The following is a 20,683-nucleotide window of genomic DNA, read 5'->3' as shown; positions in this document are numbered from 1 at the left end:
GGGCTGGGCTTGGAAGCCTGGGACCCAGGAATCATCTCCCTTTCCTCCCTCTAAGGGAGAGTGATCTTAGCCATAGGCAGGGATGGCGTGGAAAGGCCCAGTACCTGGATGACCACAAAGCGCTGGGGGTCCCTGGCCATGCGGGAGAATTCGGCCACCAACTCCCTGAACCTCGGCCGACATTCAGAGTCAATCATCCAACCTGGGGGCGGGCAGGAGTCCAGCATCTCAGTTCTGGCTGCAGCCTGTGTGCAGAGCCCCTCACCCCCACCCCCGGCCTAGACAACCCCAGTTACTAGAGTCCAACGCCCTCAGGTGGTAGAGAAGAGGTACCAGACTCGGATCCTGAGAGAGAACCTTTGAGAATCTCTACTAGTTTCCCCTTTTTATTTTGCACATAAGTCTCTTTCTAGCTGGTCCTTGATAGCTCCTCTGGACTGGTACTGTAAAGGGAAGTGAGACCCTTTTGAGGCTGCATTAAACATATCATCCTGCTCTTGGCCCCTCCCATGCCCCTTGTAGGCCCCTCCACCCAGGACCTCCCACTCCTCCTCCAAGCAGCCGGCTCAGCTCAACCACGCACATTTGACCATGATCATGTAGACATCAATGGTGCAGATGGGAGGCTGGGGCAGCCGTTCCCCCTTCTCCAGCAGGTCAGGGATCTCCCGGGCTGGGATCCCATCGTAAGGTTTGGCCCCAAAAGTCATCAGCTCCCACACAGTCACACCTGGGGCAGAGATGGGGTTAAGAGGTGGGGGGACCAGAGGGAGCTTTAGTGTACTGAGCCCCAGAGGCTCTATCCAAGAGCCTGGCACCATGGGGGAAGGAGGGGAGGGATGCAGTGTCAAGGGCAGGAGATACCCAGTCTTTCCGCAGTCCCTGGCAGACTGAGGCACTGGCAGCCCCTTCCTTCCTTCATGCTAAAGTGTTCATTAATTCGCTCCATCCCAGCTCTCATCCTTCCACCCGCATCCCCCCCCAGGACCACGGCTCCGTGTCCACCCTTCCAACCCACCCCATCACGCACCATAGCTCCACACATCACTCTGGTGGGTGAACCGCCGGCGGAGAATGGACTCCAACGCCATCCACTTGATGGGCACCTGGGAGAGCAGAGAAGGAAGTGCTCCAACCAGGTGTGGTGGGGAGGTGGCCGTTCTGAGTTCTCCCAGGGGCCAGACCCCACTCCCCCTTGCTTCACTCTGCTCCCTCCTCTGACCTTGCCCCCATCTGCATGGTACTCTGTCTCGTCAATGTCCAGCAGCCGAGCCAGCCCAAAGTCTGTAATCTTGACGTGGTTGGGACTCTTGACCAGCACATTCCGGGCAGCCAGGTCCCTGTGCACGAGCCGCACGTCCTCCAAGTAGCTCATCCCCTGGGGTCAGAGGCATCTGTGTGGACCTCGCTCTGCCAGAACTCTCCCAGGAAACCTCCTCACCCTAGCTCTGAGTGGAGACAGAGGCTTGCTCCCAAGGGCGCCCGCAGAGCCCCGGCCCCCAAAGTGCATACCTTGGCAATCTGCACACACCAGTTCAGCAGGTCCTGGGAGCCCAGGCGCCCGCGGTGCTCCCGGACGTGGTCTAGGAGGCAGCCATAGGGCATAAGCTGTGTCACCAGCTGCACCGTGGATGTCAGGCAGATGCCCAGAAGGCGGGACACGTATGGGGACCCTACACCAGCCATCACATATGCTTCCTGGGAGCAAGGGTACACACTGAGAGGGTATGGGAAACCACTAGCCCCCAAACCACCACACACCCCTCCCGAGGGCTGAGCCGTGACTGGGGACCCTCACTCAATCCAACCCCATTCGTCACAAACCAGAACCATGGCCCACAGACTCAGGAGGTTAAGAGTAGAGATCTGGGGGATCACAAAGTGTCTCCTAAAACCCCAGTGAAGACAGAGCCCACAGCCCAGACCTGCAGCCAGGGGGTCCCCACTGTACTCCCAGCTGGAGAGGGTGGAAGGGCTTACGTCCAAGATTTCTTTGTTGGCTTTGGGGGATGTGTTTTCCCTCAACACTTTGATGGCCACTGGGATTTTCACATTTTCCCCATCGGGGATCCAGATGCCCTGGGCAGAGAGAGGAGCATGTGAGCAGGAAGAGGGTGGGCCAGATCCAACCTGCAGTCGTCCAAGGGGTCCCTGCTTGTGCTCTCAATCCCCTTCCCCACCCTTGGGCCAACCCCATTATTTAGCAACGACCTCACCATTTCAGCCCACTCCCTATCCCCTGATACAACTGCCCTACCCAACAGAACCGCCCCCAGCCCCTGGCTGTCTTCCTGACAGAACCCTCGTCCACGCCCACGCCCTGACCGCATCCTCTGGGACCGCCCACCCAGGACTTCGGCCCCACCCCTGACCTTGTAGACGGTGCCAAAAGCTCCGGATCCAAGCACCTTCACCTTCCTCAGCTCTGTCTCTTTCAGGATCCGCATCTGAGCCTGATTTGGCATCGCTCCGCTCGGTGTCAGGGGCTCCACCAGCTGGGGTGAGGGGGTGGTGCGTCAGTGCCGCGGGCTGGGCCGCAGACCCCAGGCCGCCCGAGAGGCCCTCAGACCGCCTCACCTCTGTCTCCTGCAGCAGCCTCCGCATCGTGTACTTCCGGATCTTCTGCCGCCTTCGCTTGATGAGGATGCCGAAGACCAGCCCCACGACAACGACCAGCAGAATGCCCACCACAGCGGCAATGATGGACGTCACAGGGCTGGGGGCAGGAGCCAGGGTCAGGGATTGGGGACCAGTCGGGGGCAGGAGGGATGAAGGGGTCCCATGGAGGGGCATGAAGGTCACTGGCGTTTGGGAAGGGAAGTTGGAAGGGTGACGTGCAGGTTCCCATCCTGTTTCACCTACTCAGAAACCTCCCTTGGCTCCTTACTGCCTCCAGAATGAAGTCCAGACTCCTTGCTGGGCATTCAAAGCCCTCTCCACCCACATCTCCAAATTGTCTATGCTCTTGCCCAGGGCTCTAGCCCAGGATTCTCAAACTTCCTGACAAAAATCACCAGGGAGCTTGTCAATGTGCAAGAGTCTGGAGCCCTACCCCGCAGAGATTCTGATTGTGGTATGAGGTGGGGAATGTGCACCCAGTGATTCTGATACTCTAGCCAAATTTTCCACCCATAGGTCATGATTTCCACACCTCCCAGCCTTTGTTAATTCTACATGGACCATCATTTCTGCATGAGGTCATCTTTCAAGACTCAGCTCATCCTGGGGTAGAAGGATCTCCTGGGTGCTGACCCTACATCATTGTCATCCTTGCCCCCTTCCCTTGCTTAGCCAAGGGCTGGCACATCACAGACCTCTAATGAACACTTGTGTCATGGACAGATGCTTACCTAGGACATACTCCAATCTGTTTTTCTCCCCAAAGCCCTTCCCCAGACACCCCACTGCCTAGAAATCAAGTCCGGTGATGGCAGTGATGGACATCACAGGGCTTGTGGCCTCATGGTGAGGGAGAGCCTATGCCCTCCAAGATCCTGCCCTAACCTGATTCAGACGTCACCCCTTACTCCTCTGAGCTTACTCAGTGGCCCACCACAGCAGAACCTTCAGCAAACACGTCCTAGATTGTCCTGACCCCTCTCACCATGCTGCCTGGTTGCTTTCCTCCTAATGCAAGTGACATACCTGCCCCTCTTTCAAGACCTGGCTCCCATGCCACCTCCTCCTTGAAGCCTCCCACTGCCCCCAGTTAAGAATTCATTGTCCCGTCCTCAGTGCTGCAGCTGTGCTCTCTTCTCAACGTGCCTTGAGTCCCAGGGAGTTGCAGGCTGCCTGTGTCCCTTAGGAGACCCCTGCCTACTCGAGGGTGGGGAGGTGCTGGGTGTCTTCGCCATCTTTTCCTGTTCCCTGCCCCCCAAGCATCCCGAGCAGGTCCTCCGTCCACTGGTTGAAGCTAACTGAAAGGAGGATCCTTAGGGGAAGAGTGGGCTGGGGAGGGACATGTGTCATGTCAGGAGACCCCCTCCCTGCAGCAGTGACCACTCAGGGGCCGGAGGGGGACTGAGGGGCAACATGGGATGCGTCCTGGGGACCAGGCTGACCTGGCTCTCTGCTCGGCGGGGCAGCCCTTGTCATCCAGGTCCACACAGCTGCAGAAGAGAGAGAGTCCTGTCAACAAGGCTGGGAACCACCTCTTGCACCCACTCAGCCTCACAATATCCCCAGAGGTGGGTGTAGCTGGGTTATGATCCCTATTTGACAAAGGCAGAAACTGGGCTCAAGGTCACCAGGGCTCTTTCTACCACCCCACAGGGGAGGCCTTCTCCAGTCTGCAAACCTGCATCCCCTGCACCTCCCTGTCTTGGGTGGGAAGTGGGGGGCACGCAGAGGAGCATCAAGTCCAAAAGCTTGGCTATCCCCTCTGTAGAGGATGCCAGGGTAGTAGTTGGCCACAAGCTCCACCAAGGACAGTTTGACAATACTGTGACCCAGCAGTTCCATCTCTCAGGATAGACCCTAAAAAGGCCAACACCTGTACACTAGGGGGCATGTACAAGATGCTCACTTGTACATGGAGCTCAAGTGCAATAAACTGCACCCCCCCCGCAAAAAAAAAAAGGAGACAAGTTCAATGAATATCCCTCGAACAGGGACATGGTTAAATAATACTACATCCATACTGCAGATTGAGCAGTTAAAAAAAAAAAAAGGAGGTAGGTTCACGTGCACTCACAAGACAGAACCTCCAAGATACATAAAGTGCCAGGACGGAGGGGAAGCAAAGTGCAGAACTATATGTAGAGTACAATCCTATTTACATTAAAAAACGCACACACATTAAAAACCAAAACTGATTATACGTGAGTCAGCTGAAATGGCTGAGAAATAGATGAGCTAGATGAAATTGCTGTTTCTTGATCATTTTTGACTTCCCAAAACAGCAATCTTCAACCTAACATAAATGTAAAATGCATTTATGTAAATGTGTAGAGCACACCAGAGTGATCTGGTGGTTCTCCCCAGGAAGGGGAGGGTGGGGGACTGGGTGGGTGGGGGAGTGGACGAAAGGGTGCTTCTGCTTTACAGTGTTTATACTTTGGTACTGCTGAAAATGTGTATCACAAGAATGTATGCCTGTATTCCATGTGTAATTAAAAAACAACTAAGTGAAAAACATAAAAAGAACAGGGCAGATCACTGTGTTAGGACATGGAAAAACATTGCAAGAAAAATTGCAATGCTGAGTGAGAAAAAGCAATTTCCAAAAAATATGTATGGTCTATGATCCCATTTTGGTAAAAAGAAGTATATACTAGACTGTGCACCAATAAAAACTGGAGAATAATAATAATAATAGATAAACATATACTTTATATGTTATAATAATAATACATATGTTAGTGTGTGCATAGATTAAAAAAACTGGAGGAAAAATATTGCAAGTTATTAACAGTGGGGTAGAATTGCTAATACTATTCACTTTCATGCTTTAATTAAAAAATTTTTAACAACGTGCTACTTTTGTGATCAGAAAAAAAAGATATGAAAGATTAAGGGTCTCAGGGTAAGCAAAGGCAGAGTTGTCCCACTTTTAGAATAAGAGCCCCAGAGAAGGTCCTGGAACGAAGCCTTTCTTTCCGTGGAAAAGGCCCTCAGACTCACGAGTGGGTGCAGTTGATGGGGCATGGCTGGCACATGCCTTCCTCATCTGGGAACTTCCAGATGGGCATGAAGGAGAGGTCAGGCTTCACACCACTGGGGCAGCGAGCCACGCAGAAGGGAGGATCCTTGTAGTGGGCGCAGGCCACACACTGGTCAGCCTCCTGGGAGGGGAGGAAGGGTTTGTGGGGGGCTGGCACCGACACCCCCAGGGCAGCAGGATCAGGCCCTTGGGCCCCCTTTGTGCTTCCCTCAGCCACTCAGCAGCACTGTTCACCTTGCTCCTGGGACAGCCCCAGACCTGCTGTGTCTGCTGCCCCTGTTCTGCACCCAGCTCCCCACCTTCAAAGCTTGATCCCCAGGCCTGGTGGGGTGGGGGGAGTGTATGACCTAAGGTATAACAGCAAGTAATAATAGTAACTAACTTGTGAAGACTTTTTCCTGTGCTCGGGCACTGTGCCAAACCCTATTTTGAGTTAATTCTCACTGCATCCCAATGGGGTAGGTAGTAGTATAACGTTCATTTTACGAATGAGCCAGTGCAAGTGGGGCCTGGATTTGAATCCAGGTCACCTGATGTCTAAGCCCCCAGGTCTAACCACCTTAGCACAGCCACGGCCAAGGGCACAGGCTTCCCTGAGCCCTTTGCGTGGTCTGAAGGGCCTCAGTGTCCGCAACTCTTGCCATCCCCAGCATCCCAGCCCCCTTCCACCCTCCTACCACCCCCTACCACCCTCCTACTGCTCAGGTCTGGGCTTGGAGCTCTCCCCAGGGGTATTTTACTGGACTTGGCCAGGTCCCTGGCAGCACCCCCAACCCTGCGCTGCTTCCCTCCACCCGGCTCTGAGCGCACCAGCACCTCACCGAGCCAAAGCAGGTCACTGAGCCATTCTGGGGCTGACACTCGGGGTGGCACGGCAGACAGTACCTGTCCTTCACGTACTCCCGGGGGAGCCTGAGGAGAGGACGGCCAGTGAAGGGGTCTGGAAGGAGCCTCTGTGCACCCCCCAGCCCGGCCACCCCCTCCTCTGCCCCGCATACCCCTGCAGTACTCGGCATTCTTCCACGCACTGCTGGCCCCGAAGGAACTGGCTGCAGTTGACGCACTGGGTGGGCCCTGGACCCCAGCAGTGCCCGTGGGCACACAGCGGGTAGCAGGCCAGGCCCTCGCCCACTGCAGTGAGGAGGAAGGGGTCAGAGGGGACTCTCAAGGGAGACTCCAGGTCCAAGGGAGCTGGGGGAAGAGTCTGTGGGCATGGCTCTGAGCTGGAGAGGTGGGGATAGGTGCCGCGCAAAGCAGGGAGAGAAAGAGTTCTGAGGTTCCAGGAACAGAGAGGAAAGGGAAGGGAGGGATGCCAAGGCAGCGTGGCAGGACCCTGCTAGAAGCCATGCCAAGAGGCCAGGCCAACCAGAGCTGTGTCAAGGATGGTGCACCAGGGACGGGCAGTGCACACGCACAAGTAAGTCCCAGACTGCTGCTGCCAGAGGCCCGTGGGCACGCCCGCGCAGCAGCGCTGGGCTCCCTGTCTTACCGCACTCGACCTCTGGCCGGTTGGCACTGTGGAGCAGGGCCTGGTGGGGGTTCCGGAAGAGCTGGTCCCAGGGCACCGTGTGTACAAAGCAGAGGCGGGCGTTGCGGTGGATGAGGGCCAGCCCACTGCCCAGTTCCCGCAGCGAACGCAGCCCCAGCCAGCGGATGCCCAGCCCTTGCAGGGTCAGCGAGTAGGCACCACTGTGGGAGGGGGAGTGCTCAAATGCAGGGGGGCAACGCACCACTGACCCTCCCCCCTCAGCGAGGGCTGCCCTCGCCTTCCTCCTGTCCCCAGCACACTCTGCAAACTCCCATGGGAATGCTGCTGCTGGAGTCCCTGGGGAATAAGAACCCCCATTCCCCCCCTACACACTCAGAGCTTCTCCCGGGCCTCCCGGGGCAGCTCCTCCCCCATCAGGCCTCCCTCCCCTGGTGCTCACTCATGCAGAACTCGTCCCCGGATTACTCGCAGATTCTGGAAGACGTGGAGGTCCGGCAGGCTGTCTGGCCACGCTGAGATGTACAGGTAACCTGCAGGCACAGGGTGAGGCTAGGCGTGTGGGGACAGGACGAAGACACCCCAGCCCCATCGAAGCAGGATTCAGAGAGACAGAGCTCACCTGTGATCTCCTCCAGAGACTCAAATACTCCGAGCTGCTCAGGCTGTAGCGGGGCAGTGTTGGAGGCTCGGTCCCTGGAAGCAGGATTAGGAGAGGGCCAAGAAGGGGGTGGGTACGACCTCCCTCCACAAGCTGGCCCTGCCATCCTCCCCCACCTCCCCTCCACTTAAACCCGTTGCTCATCGAGCCCGGCTGTTCCCATCCTGAACTTCAAAGCCCAGGCCCTGGTTTGGCAAATATCAAAACAATATTTATATCCTTTGATCTAGAAATTCTACTTCTAGGAGTGTGGCCTAGAGAGACACTGGCCCCTGTTCCCAAAGGCATGTGCAAGGGAGAACTGTTTGTTAGAGGGAAAATAAAAAACCTAAGGAAATTAAAAATTTTTAATTTTTTAAAATTTAAACTTAAAAATTTTAAAATTAATTACCTAAACACCCATCAGTAAATGGGGAGCTATTAAATATAATCCTGGTCTATCCAGACTACAGACGAAAAACTAACATTCAGGAGCATGTAGTATCTGCTGGGCACGGTTATAGGAGCTTTACAAATATTAACTCATTTAAACTTTATAACACCTTATGAGGGCGGGACTATTTTTGCCCCCATTTAACAGATGAGGAAACTGAGACCCAGCAAGAAGGTCACATGATTAGTAAGCGGTAGAAGCCAGGTCTCAAACCCAGGCAGCCTGGGCTCTTAGCTGCTGTTTGCTGCCACCTGTTCCACAGCTGTGGAAAGAACAAGGCAGCTGGACATGAACTAACTGTCATAACCAGCTCTCCAAAGCCAGGGGCAGACAATCTTCACAACAGGCTCCCATCTTAAATCAACCTTTCCCCCCAAATTACTAAAACTACATTTCTCTGTGCGTGTGTATCCATGTATGTATGAATGGTCTAGAAGAACACACACAAACTGTTAACAGCGGTCTCCTCTAGAAAGGGGAGTAAAGGTGGAGGAAGTGTTGAAGGGAATTTTCTCCTTTTTTAATACATATTTTTATTGAAGTATAATTCACATACAATAAATTGCAGATTTTTAGTGTGCAGTTTGATGAGTTTTGTCAAATGCATTCACTCACCTATCCACCACCCCAACTGATATACAGAACATTTCCATCACCCCAGAAATTTCCTTTGTGTCCCTTTCCAGGCCCTCACCCTGGTGCAATCACTGTTCTGATTCTCTCACCATGCAGTGGTTTTGCCTATTCTAGAGCAAAGGAAATCATACAGTGTGGACTCTCTCTTGTCTGACTTATTTCGCTTAATGTTTTTGAGACACATTCATGTTGTTTTATGTATCAGTAGGCCGTTTCTTTACTGCTGAGAATTTCACTGTATGGATATACCACCTTCTACAGTTGACCCTTGAACAACGCCTGGGTTACGGCACCAACCCCCCACAAAGTCGAAAATCCAAGTATAACTTTACAGTCAGCCCTCTGCATCCACGGTTCCAGATTCAAGCAACCCCGGATTGTGTAGTACTGCAGTACGGATTTACTGAAACAAGTTCACATTTAAGTGGACCTACGCAGTTCAAACCCGTGATGTCCAAGGGTCAGCTTTATTTATTCCTTCAGCTATTGATATATATTTGCATTATTTCCAGTTTGGGGCCATTATGAATAAAGCTACTATGAACTCAAAGAGAATTTTACTTTATCTGGATGGTATGACCTCCATACAAGTGCATGTTCATAGATAACATGTCATTTATGAGAAAAATCCCAGGAATTCCCTGGCAGTCCAGTGGTTAGGACTCCTCGCTTTCATTGTCAAGGGCCTGGGTTCAATCCCTGGTCAGTGAACTAAGATCCAGCAAGTCGAACGGCGCAGCCAAAGACAAACAAACAAACAAAAAACAAAAAGAAAAACTCCCCCCTCCAAAGTCCCTGCTGGTCTTTCACCTGCTTCCTTTGCATCCCTGGCCTCCCACCTCTGTCTCCCGCCATCCCCGAGAAATGCTTCCACTTCTGGGGCCTCAGGATTCAGTGACTGCCCTGATGCTGCCTCAGGCCATGTGCCCACCCTTAACTCTGAGTATCCTTACCCCTCAAAGCTCTCCGGCAGAAACGCCAGGCTCCCAAAGATCTTCTTGCAGCCAGCAAACTCCTGGATGTTGGCACTGGTGACCGCCCTCACCTCCCGCAGGTGTTCCATGCCCAGACCATAGCACACTGTGGGGAGGGGGACAGGGGGGCAACTCAGCCTCCACATGGAGCACCAGGAATTCAACCTCCTGGGTCCTCTCCACAGTCCCCTCCTGGGGCCGCATGTCCCCTCCCCACATTGGCAGAGACATGGGGGAGCTTGTGGGACTGCTCAGGGGAGGGCCAGGGGCAGAGTCAGTGGGAGAATAGGACTGGGTCCCAGGAGGGTCTGAGGGAGGGTGGCACAGCGGGCTAGGCCAGGCTGGGTGTGCAGGGGGCGGCCACTGGGTACCTCGGGCACAGGGCTTGCTGCATTTCTCACACCGCTGGGTTCCATCCTCAGCTGTCACCTCTTGGTTGTTCAGGGGACAAACCAGGGTGCAGGATCCCACGTCCGTAGACAGGTAGTTGTCTGAGGAGATCAAGATCGTCTGTCCACGTGCCCTGGCCTTTCAGCACCGCCCCCCGTCACCATGAGCTGTGTGACCACGCCCAGGTAGTACAATAAGAATGATATCAACCGATACCGAAATGCCCTTACACCATATCTGAGCCCTGGACACTCGTCCACTCCTCACGACAACCCTGTGCAACAGGCACTGTTAGATTCCCATTTTGCCAAAAAGGAAACCAAAGCACAGAGTTTTCTGTAAATTACTCAAGGTCCCTGTGCTAGTAAGTGGAGGAGCCAGGATGTGAACCCAAGTCATCTAGCTCTACACTTCGTACTCTCACCCACCATGAGGAGGGTACGACCAAGACCCAAGAGCCCACTGCTGTCTCCTGTGACAGGAGGAAAGAGGTCCCCAGGTCTGAGACCAGTCCCTAAATGCCCATCAGTAAACAGGGGAGCTAGTAAATAAAACTCTGATCTATCTAGACCATAGAGTAAACATCAACATTTAGGGGTGCTTAGGATTGGCTGGGCACAGTTATAAGAGCTTTGCAAATATTAACGCATTCAAACTTTATAACCACCTGGTGAGGAGGGGACTATATTGGCCCCCACTTAACAGATAAGGAAACCGAGACACAGCCAGAAGGTCACATGACTAGTAAGGGGCAGAGCCAGGTCTCAAACCCAGGCAGTCTGGCTTCTGTGCGTGGACTCTTAGCTGCTATTCTTTGCTGCCACCTGCTCCACTGTTGTTGAAAGAGCAAGGCAGCTCAATACGAACTGCCATGACCAGCTCTCCAAAGCCAGGGGCGGACAGTACTCACAACATGCGTCCATTTACATAAACCAAAGTCCCCAGCAAAACTACTAAAAGTACGTTTCTCCCCGGCACTCACAAGGACAGGCGGTCACGCAGCTGGCACCGAAGGTGTAACGGCCCTCGGGGTTGGGCATGGACTCGAAGGTGTCCGTGTTGTAGGTGACCAGAGCTGGGCAGTGCAGCTCACAGATGCCACTGTGGTTGAAGTGGAGGCAGGCCTGGGGGACAGGCAGCTGGTGGGCACTGGGCTGTTTTGCCCTGGTGTGCCGGAGGGTTAGGGCAGCACCAGGCGGGATGTCCCTCCCCTTGCACCCCGAGGGCTGGGGCGCCGGGGGCACGTACCAGACAGTCAGAGTGCTTGGGGCCCGTGCAGCCGGCAGCACACTGCTCGTGGCAGCAGTCGGTGGGCTGCGGGCCCTTACAGCGGGCACAGCCGCTGGCACAGACGGTTCCCGTCACTGTTGGGCAAAGGACAGGATGAGGGCTGGGCGGCAGCCTAGGCACCGGCCCTTCACCAGCATCACCTTCTGGGGAGACTTCCCGCCTCAGGGAAGATGCCGAGGCCCGGCACCCACCCACCATGTCACCTTTATTCCCACCCAGCCCCTGCCCCCAGATTCTGGGCCTCCCTATAACTCACAGCTCTGACAGTCCTTGGAACTTTCTCCCCAGCAGTGGGGAGCTTTACAAGCTGGAGAACAGGGTGGGCCTGGGGAGAGAAACAGAACGGCAGTGAGAGAGACAGAGACCAGGAGACAGAATGCACAATGAGGGAGAGACACAGGCAGGAGAAGAGGACTCCAAAACCGGAGGCACGATCTGGAAGCAGAGGGAGACAGGGCAGAGAACCACAGAGATGAAGAGACACAGAGAAAGAGGAAATGGGTGGTGTTAGTGCAGCAGCAGCGGGGGGGCGTGGAGTAAGCCAGGAGTTTGGGGTCGGTGGGCTGCGTGAGAAAGAGGCGGCTGCAGGCGGGGAGGAGCGTGGCTTACAGGCCCGTGAGCGGTTGGTGTCTATCAGCATGAGGGCCAGCTGGTTGTTCTTGTGGAAGATGTCCTTCCACAAAATCGTGTCCTGGTGGCAGAGCCGGGGGTTCCGCTGGATCAAGACCCCTCCCTTCAGGATCTCTGTGGGGCGGGCAATAATCAGGGGCTTCTTCCCCCATCTGTCATCTTCTGACCTCCCTTGGGGCCCGCCTGCCTTCTAAAAGGGGAGTGGGGCTCTTAAACACGCCCCAGGTTCCTCAGGGAGCAGAGAAGACTCCTTCAGCATCTTTTAGCCCTACCAACACCACCCCACACGTGAACAAACGGAGATCCGGGGCAGAGTGAGTTGTCCACGTCACTGTCTCCTCTCCTCCACCTCTACTCTGTGCACATTGCTTAGCAGTTAAAAGAGAGTGTGAAATCCAGCCTCACCACCACTAACTAGCTGTGTAACCTCAAGCAGGTCACTTAGCCTCTGTAAACCTCAGTTTTCTCATCTGTAAAACGAGAATAACACTGATGCTTCCCTTGCAAGATTATAGCATGACTGAAATGGGGTTATGCAGGTAAAGCACCTGGCACTCAGAGTCTGGGACAGTGTCGGCTCCAAGGCTGCCGCGTACAGTTACATAGGTTGTTCACTGTACATGTGCATTCAGCCAAGAAGTGGGCAAAAACCCAGCCTGCATCCTAACTATCAAGCTATGTGGGCTGGCACAAGCTGTGACTTCCTGGGAAGAAGGGAAATCTTTTTCGAATCCTCACAAGGGCGCCTCCCCTAGCTCCACTTGCATCCATCCGGAAGGGACCCCGGTTCTGATTCACACGAAGCATCCCCATGGCTAACAGGGGCCCCGGTCAGCTCTCAATAACCAGCAGAAAGTTTCAATGATAAGGATGACCACCTGTGAGGCTTCGCAGCTGCAGCTCCTGCAGCCCTCCCGGAGCAGCGCGTGCAGCAGGGGTGGCACTTTCCAGAAGGTCTCCATTGTCCAGCACGGCCAGGGCATAGTTGTCCTTAAACAGCTGGGTGCCTCGCACGATCCGCAGCCTCTGCAGGGGGACCTGGCTCACTTGGTTTTGAGCGATGAGCACGTAGCCCTGCACCTCCTGGATCTCCTGGGAGGGGACAGGGTAGGGTAGGGCTGAGGCAGGTCCAGGCCCTGGACCACTACCACCCACCCCCCCAAGGCCTCCTCAAGGTTACCCTGTGCTTGGGGATCTTGGGCAAGGCCCCCAGCCACTGAGCAGTCCTGCTCCCTCAGGCATAAAATGGAGATCAAGGCCACTCCCCACCTCCCCGAACCAGATTCTAGTACGATCAAGAAAGAAAATGGCGGGGGAACACTCTGTAAACTGTAAGCAAGCGCCCCACCCTCTCTGCATCTCAGTTTCTTCATCTGTAAAGGAAAGGCCTGGACGAGATGATGTTTGTGATTTGACAGACTAAGCATCACACCTGAGGCCCCGCTCCAGGGCACCATGGACACAACCCAGAGGCTGGTTTCCATTCTCTCTCCTGCTCCTGACCCTTTCCCATACATTTTCCATGTGATCTTCAAAATGGGCCCCCAGGGAGTTCAAGCATGTCTGTTGCTCCCAATATACAGATAGGGAAACTGAGATCCAGTGAAGCCAAGGGCCTAGACCACATTCACATGGCTTGTCAGTGGCAGAACTGGACGGGGAACCCGCCAGCCCTTTCATTACTCTGGGTAGGAGCGGGACAGTGGCTGGGGCAGTTGGACAACAAAAGGTGATCATGCTGGCAAGAGAGCAAAAAATTTAGCAGAGGAACGGGTGCATTCCACCCAGAGATGTCCGCGGCCAGCCACGTTGTAGAGAAGGAGTCAACTGGTCTTGCAGTAGGATGGATGGGGGTTAGACATCAGAAAGGACTTCCCAGTTGAGAAGCCACAACAAAAGAGGAAATACAGGGTGGGGAACACTCTTCTGCCACCCATCTGCAAGCAGAGGGCTCAGCCCAGCAGGAAGCAGGGCCTGGCTGGGTTTTGCCCATGGACCTCACCTGCAGGAAGGAGAGGCTGGCATTAGAGGGCAGGTAGGTGAGCTCCAGGTTACCCTGCACCACCTGACAGCCCTGGTAGAGGTGGCGGAGCATGTCCAGGTGGGTCTCGGGACTGGCCGGCAGCCGCAGCTTCATGTCTGTGCCGGTGCACACTGGCAGGAGAGAGAAGATGGGTCAGAGGGCACTGCCCAGTGAGCTTCGCCAACCTGGCCACCTCTGCCAACCTACTCCCCAGAGTCATGCCACCGCAGACAGCGAGAAAACACAACAGAAGGATCCCTCCTCCCGTGTCCCTTGTACCCACAGAACGTGCAACAGCAGAAGAAAGTTTGCAAATTTGGGAAGAGGAGGTCCATCAGGGGAGAAGCTCCCCTGACTTGGCCCATCCTGAGCATCCAGAGGGGGTCTCGCTGTGCCAGCCTTAGGGAGCTTGCCCGTTCGATCCAGGGTGTTGGCTGGCAAAGAATGCCTCCCTTTGTCCCAAAGGCACAACTCAGGGCCAACGGGTAAAAATCCCCCAAGAGAGGCGATGATGAATCATGAATCCTCTGGATACCCCCGACCCTCTCCCGAGCAAACAACGCCACCCACATGCCAACCTCCTGGCAAGGGATACCCACCCCCGCAATGCCACCCAGAAAGTGGGGAAGGAGGGTCAGCTGGAGTCGTAGCTGGGGCATGGGGACCACCAGGGGCCTGGTCACTGCAGGGACTTCTGGAATTCCCCCAGGCAGAGAAAGGGGGCATCAGATCCCAACTATGGGCATCCGGACCCGAGCTGCAGATGCTGAGCCAGAGTGCTGCCTACTCCAAAGGCTCCTACGTTGGTACCTCACCCTTGCCACCTCCTCAGGGCAAGACACCAGAACCAGCTGGCAGAATCTATGCCACGAAACTCCTGCCACAAGGGCATTACGTCAGCCCTGTGTACCTGCCTGGTGCCAACCGCCAGCCAAGGGGCATCAAGATGAACTGCCGCTCAGTCCACCTGGACCCCAGCCCAGTGTCCCTGAGACCAGAAGTACTCACTAAGCCCAGGGATACTAGAAGGGGTAAACTACCCCGGGTAAGGGGGCGCTCTGGGCAACAGCTGGCACCATGCCTGCCAGCAGTGGGGGAGATTAAAGTGCCCAGTTAAACCCGTTTTTCTGCTCTGGTGAGAAGATGAATCACCTGGCACATCTTGCCCAGGAGGGTGTGCCAGGGGGAGGTGGGTGGGGTGCACCCCCAGATCCACAGGTGCCTGAGCAGCCCTGAATTCCTGTTGGTCCCCACTCCACCTCCCACGGACTACGTGCAGATTCAGGGGGACAGCACAGTGGCTGACTTTGAGGTCTGACCCCAGGGCTCCCGCTCTCCCAGCAGCTTGGAGCCTAAGGTCAAATCCTGGAGGGTAATAAGAGATACCCCCTGCCTCCAGAAATCGGGCGAAAGGCTGGTGGGACAAGCCCCCAGGGTTCTGGCCTGGGCCAATGGCCACTAGCTGGCAGCCTCCCAGGAGCACCTAGAGTGGTCTCTGTTCCCACCCCTCTGGCCAGATAGGGAAGGAAGCAAAGAGGGAGGAAGGGGAGGACCCAGAAATAGAACTCAAGGGTCCCTCCCCCCAGACTCCCAAGAGAAACAGGAGCCGGGGATGGCAGGCCAGGCCCAAAATAACGCCCGCTGCCAGGACCTCCCCCAGCCTCAGCAGCTTCAGCTGCTTTGTAGGCACAGCTGTCTCCAGGCCTAGACCCCAAGGCCCTGGCCCAAGCCCGGGACAGGGCGGGCAGAGCTGGGGCAGGGGCCCGTCTCCACCCCCTGTGCCCTCTGCCGCCTCGAAGGGACACCAGCTGCAGTAGCCAGGCAATAGGAAAACAACAAGGGAACACTCGGCAGCCACTCTGGGTGGAGCCTCTCCCTCCAGAGGCTGGAACTACGACCTCGATTTTGCAAAGAAGGAAACTGAGGTTGCCAGGGGTCATTCTCCCAAGATCAGAAAGCTTGTGAGCAAGAGAGGGAGGATTTGAACTCGAGTCTGCCCCGACTTCAAATCCCACATGACTTCCACTAGGCCTAACTGCACACACACCCCTCTCCACACCCTGTTCAAAGGTAAATACACACCAGCTCTGTGGATGCCACTGATCCCATTATAGGCTTCGGGCAGGGCCGAGCGGCTGAGCTGGGCGGGAGGACCAGAAAGAGCAGTAGCCCTGCCCCACGAGTTTGTTTGTGTCCGTTTTTGAGTCTGATTCGGACTAAGTGTTTGCAACAGGTGGTAAAGTTGGGACCCTGAGACCTACTCCCAGGGAGCTGGAGGCTTGGGGGCTAATACCCTCCAACCTGACACCTCCTCTACCTCCACACCTCCCTCCCCCTCCCATCTCCTCACTCATCTCCCCCTCCCCAGTCCTCGCCATGTTCCCCATATCCACTCTGCCCCCCACTGATTTTCTGGGGCGGGGGTAGGAGGTCCTGTTCCACACAGGGGAGCGCTTTGTCTCCAGAGCACCTGTCCCTCAGGAGCCTCGACCTCCAGATCTCTGGGGCAGTCAGTGTGAGGCAGGACCAACCCGGAGCCAGGGACACAGTGAGCCCTGGATAAGTGTTTGCGGGATGAATGAATGAATGAATGAATAAATGAACTCAATCAAGAGTCTCCAAACCAAAAGGTACCAGTTGAGGTCACCATGACCAGCCTCTCTTCAGAGGCTGGTCACGGCCCCCATGTCCCTCTAGCTGGATGTCAGTGGTCAGGTCCCAGCTCTGGGGGGCTCTCAAGTGGGTTCTTTCTCCCCACCAGCCTTCAGCCCCAGCTGCCTCTCTTGCTCACCAGCATGAAAGCCAACACTTCCTTTGGTTTCCATGACACTACCTGCATCCCAAAGCTCACCTCCCCCAGACCCGTGGGGCCACAGCCCATTCCAGTGACACCAGGACTCACACCGCCACACATGCCTGGTGTATCAGACCAGGGCCGGGGCTCAGGTCATTAGGCCACAGCCTAGCTGGGCCGCTTACGGTGTGACCTTGATCAAGTCCCTGGATCTCGAGGCAGAGGCCAAATCAGATTCACCCTCTATGTTCCAGCAGTGCCTGTGACTTAGTAGGCAACTCAGTGAATATTTACTGACCTGACCTTGACTGTGAGGAAGGGATAATCCACAACTCTTCTCTCTGCATAGAAATTACACGAGAGTTAAATGAGGTAATGAATCAAGAAACAGTCTGTAAACGTGACGAGGCTTGGTAAACAAGCTGGGGGAACACAACATTGGCTATAATAATTCCTCCCACTCCTTAGAGAGCACGCACCCCTCACACCTATCTCCGGCTCTCTTCCCAGGGGGGTGGGGAGGAAGGTGGCCTACTAAGAGATGGGGGTGTCACCCCAGAGGGGCTTCCCACAGGGCAGGGAGGGGGATCTCTTTCCAGATCATCCCAGCACCCAGGGCCAGGCACAACCAGCCTGGCCCTACACCAGCTCCCCAGCCCCACACTGGTCCCTCCCTCACCCGTAGCCCTGTAGGTCCCACTGGCCTCTGGCCTGCTCCTGCCCTCAGTCCCCTGCCATGCCAGGAGGGCCCAAGAGGAAGGCAGACAGGGGCTGGTACAGGGAAGGAGAGGACTCCAAAGCCGAGAGGGAACCTGGTGGGGGTCGAGGAGCAGCTCACGCTCATTTTCTAAAGCCCAGATAAGGGAGGTCATTCACCTGAATAACAAAATAGCACCTCCACCCGAGTCTGGCCACCTGACTGCCGCTGAGGCTTTGCTTAACCCATTCCTGTCGAAGGGAGTAAGACTTTGATCAACTCTTAATGCCTCCTCATCAGAGTCTAAAAATGCCCTGGACATTATTGTGTCGCTGGGAAGCCTTGGCTAAATCACTTCGTTTCTCTGAACTTCAGTTTTCTCATCTGTGCACCTACTTCACAGGATTGTTGCAGAGATGAAATGAAACTGTAATGGATGAGAACCAGGCAAATAGGAAGCACGCTGTACTTTTCTAAAAGTTAAGGCAAGAGAAGTTCATATAGCCGGAGTCTGGGTAATTCCAAACCAAGAGAAAATTAACAGTGCTCTGTATTCGACTTTGTAATACAATGTATTTTCTCTTTCCGCATTTGATCCTGTCTTTCAATTATTTTTTTTTCTTGAATACTAAAATGAGGTTACTTTCCCTGACTATAGCAAAAAGAAGGAGGCTGTTGGGAGAATCATTCAGGAATTAAACTATGAGCTCTGCAAGATCTGTCTGCTGCACTTTACAAAACCCTGACCTCTAAGAAAAGAAAATCCCAACCCTCTGGGCCTTCCCCATCTCCCTTTCCCCCACATGCCTGCGCCAGCCCTCAGTCCTGGCATATACCGGGCGTGCTAGAGGCAGCTGAGTGGGGCTCTGCCATTTTAGCCATTCCCCTGCACAGCACACCCAACACCTCTCTCTGCACCCAGCACTGCAGGCCGAGGGGTGAGGAAGACCTGAGGAGCCCCCCGTCAACGGCGGGAGAACCGACCCCTCAGATCCCAGCACTGCAACAAGCCAGCCGCCCTCCACCTGCTCAACTCCCAGGCCCAGGTGAAGAGGGCAACGGCTCAGCCTGACAGCCCAGCCTCGCCTCGCCTCGCCTCGCCTCGCCTCGCCTCATGCTTCTCAGAAGGTCAGGGGTGAAGACGCCTGCCTGGGAAACAGGGAGGGGAAGGGGAGGCTCCTGGGAAGCCGCGCGGGGGCACCTCCCGCTATTTACAGCAGCTCTTGAGGGAGTTCCTTGAGAGGGCAGAGTTCAGCAGGGAGACTGCCGTTTGGCCACACAAAGCCCAGACACACAAACACACAGACCACACAACTCAAGAACACCCTAGTATAGACGTCCCTCAGATAACACAGCAGAGCTCTGACAGAGGGGGCCCTCGGGCAACACACAGACAGCCCGACACCCACCCCTTCTCCAGACTCCCTGATCCGTGAAGACCACCCACTACTCCTAGGACATTCTCATTCTGTCTTCTCCACAACCAGGCGATGTAGGGAGCAGTGTCCCCCCCAATGTTCAGGGTAGATGAATATAGTGATTTTGAAGCTGTGGTTGGGGGTTGCACTGCCTGGGGTCCAATCTGGGACCCACCAATTACTTGCTGCTACTTCACCTCTTGAAGCCCGGGTCTTCAAGCCTGGAAAATGGGCACACTAGTTAGGACTTCTCTTACAGGGTTGTTCCGAGGATGAAAGCAGGGAACCCAGACAAAACACGCACAGCACCTGGCACACAGTGTATTTCCAGTACGCGTTAGCTTTCACCGTTATCGCACCCAGACGGACAGATGGGGCAAGACACACACACTGCACCCACCCCAGCACCCTTCCCCATACACAGCACAAAGGAAAAGGCAGGACAACCCGGCCCTCGGCATACCCGCATCTGGCCCCGTTCCTTACCCTCCCCCTCTCTCCAAGTGCCCAGGAATCCCTCCCTCAGAACCCTCCCACTTTATGCCCCAGACCAGGAAGCCCACCGCCACCCCTCCGTGACCCACGCTCTCCAAGTCACAAAGCACAGAGTCCCCAAGTCGGCCCTAAAGAGACTTGTTCAAAACAAACGTCTCCCCCTTCCCCCACGCCAGTCTCCGGCGCGAGGCGACTCTGCCGTCGGACTGGCCATCCTCTGCTCCCCGGCTCTGGCTGGACAGGTTGCTTTCCCCACCTCCCCCCTCCACACCCCGATCCTGCCAGAAGCTGGAGTAACTCAACCCAGTCGGCCGAAAGGGGGCGGGGAGGGGGCCGGGCAGAAGGGACCCCCAGGAATCCAGCCCAGTCCAGTCTGGAGGCGGAGGCTGCCAACTGGAAAGGCTTTGAGAGAAGAGCTTGAGGGGGCTCAAGAAAGGGGAAAACACACACACACACACACACACACACACCCTGCAATACACCCTTTGAGGGAAACTTTCTGAACAATTTCAGAGACCTTTTTTGACAAGTTCCGGAACCGTCGCGGGGTCTGCAAAGCGCCAGTCCCTCGAATGGGACGTCTAGAGCCGCTCCGGTGTAATCGCCCCCCCTGTCCCACCTTCTCTGGCCCCTCCGAGCCCGAGGGCCGGCGGCTCTGAGCCCCCGGACTGTCCGAAACTTCGGGTCAGGAAGCTCCGATGGCCCCTCTGTTCCCGCCTGACCAGGGATTTAGACGGGGGTCCCAGGCTGCACCGGCCCGTCGCCGCTCCCTGCCCTCCCCACCCCAGACCCACCTTGGGTGCCCGCGGCTCCGGGGGGCAGGAGGGCGAGGAGGAGCCCCCAGCGGCACCAGGCCGCCAGCTCCATGGTGCTCACTGCGGCTCCGGCCCCATGGCTCCGGCTAGACCAGGCGGCGAGGGCGCCGGGCGGGCGAGGGGAGGGGGCCGGGCGCTCGCGCCGGAAAGAGCACCCAGCGCAGGGGCGGCCGGCGGCCTCGGGGGGTCTTCTCGGCTCTGTGGGCACGATGGAGGGGAATCTCAGCTCCACAACTTCATTCCTGTACTTCCTCAAGGCAGCCCTCCTCCTCCACCTCC

At 55.8% G+C, this 20,683-nt stretch overlaps 1 protein-coding gene and 1 long non-coding RNA gene across 3 annotated transcripts in view; one reads left to right on the top strand and one right to left on the bottom strand.

Moving 5' to 3' along the window:
- The window catches only part of LOC118886256, a 14,253-nt gene extending 12,754 nt beyond the window's left edge, over positions 1–1,499 (top strand). Inside the window, exon 3 of the long non-coding RNA XR_005017694.1 lies at positions 1,489–1,499. This is a non-coding gene — a long non-coding RNA (uncharacterized LOC118886256). The remainder of the gene's footprint in view (positions 1–1,488) is intronic.
- ERBB2 (erb-b2 receptor tyrosine kinase 2) overlaps positions 1–20,683 on the bottom strand; it is a 23,031-nt gene extending 2,348 nt beyond the window's left edge. Inside the window, exons 1-24 of one of the 2 annotated variants that reach the window (XM_036835694.1) lie at positions 20,384–20,683; positions 14,165–14,316; positions 13,041–13,254; positions 12,142–12,276; positions 11,789–11,857; positions 11,491–11,606; positions 11,225–11,366; positions 10,224–10,343; positions 9,832–9,958; positions 7,771–7,844; positions 7,591–7,681; positions 7,152–7,351; positions 6,661–6,793; positions 6,484–6,574; positions 5,623–5,783; positions 4,062–4,109; positions 2,578–2,716; positions 2,373–2,495; positions 1,981–2,079; positions 1,513–1,698; positions 1,223–1,378; positions 1,031–1,106; positions 584–730; positions 105–202 (exon numbers count right to left, since the gene is read on the bottom strand). In XM_036835694.1, coding sequence (XP_036691589.1) covers positions 105–202; positions 584–730; positions 1,031–1,106; positions 1,223–1,378; positions 1,513–1,698; positions 1,981–2,079; positions 2,373–2,495; positions 2,578–2,716; positions 4,062–4,109; positions 5,623–5,783; positions 6,484–6,574; positions 6,661–6,793; positions 7,152–7,351; positions 7,591–7,681; positions 7,771–7,844; positions 9,832–9,958; positions 10,224–10,343; positions 11,225–11,366; positions 11,491–11,606; positions 11,789–11,857; positions 12,142–12,276; positions 13,041–13,254; positions 14,165–14,316; positions 20,384–20,456 — 2,970 coding nt within the window. In that variant the 5' untranslated portion in view covers positions 20,457–20,683. The remainder of the gene's footprint in view (positions 1–104; positions 203–583; positions 731–1,030; positions 1,107–1,222; positions 1,379–1,512; positions 1,699–1,980; positions 2,080–2,372; positions 2,496–2,577; positions 2,717–4,061; positions 4,110–5,622; positions 5,784–6,483; positions 6,575–6,660; positions 6,794–7,151; positions 7,352–7,590; positions 7,682–7,770; positions 7,845–9,831; positions 9,959–10,223; positions 10,344–11,224; positions 11,367–11,490; positions 11,607–11,788; positions 11,858–12,141; positions 12,277–13,040; positions 13,255–14,164; positions 14,317–20,383) is intronic. The other variant, XM_036835695.1, reaches the window with a different exon arrangement.

The sequence above is a fragment of the Balaenoptera musculus genome, chromosome 20, assembly GCF_009873245.2.
Source record: "Balaenoptera musculus isolate JJ_BM4_2016_0621 chromosome 20, mBalMus1.pri.v3, whole genome shotgun sequence".
Lineage (NCBI taxonomy): Eukaryota > Metazoa > Chordata > Mammalia > Artiodactyla > Balaenopteridae > Balaenoptera > Balaenoptera musculus.
The sequence above is the reverse complement of the archived record's forward strand: the minus strand, read 5'-3'. Positions and strand labels throughout refer to the sequence as shown.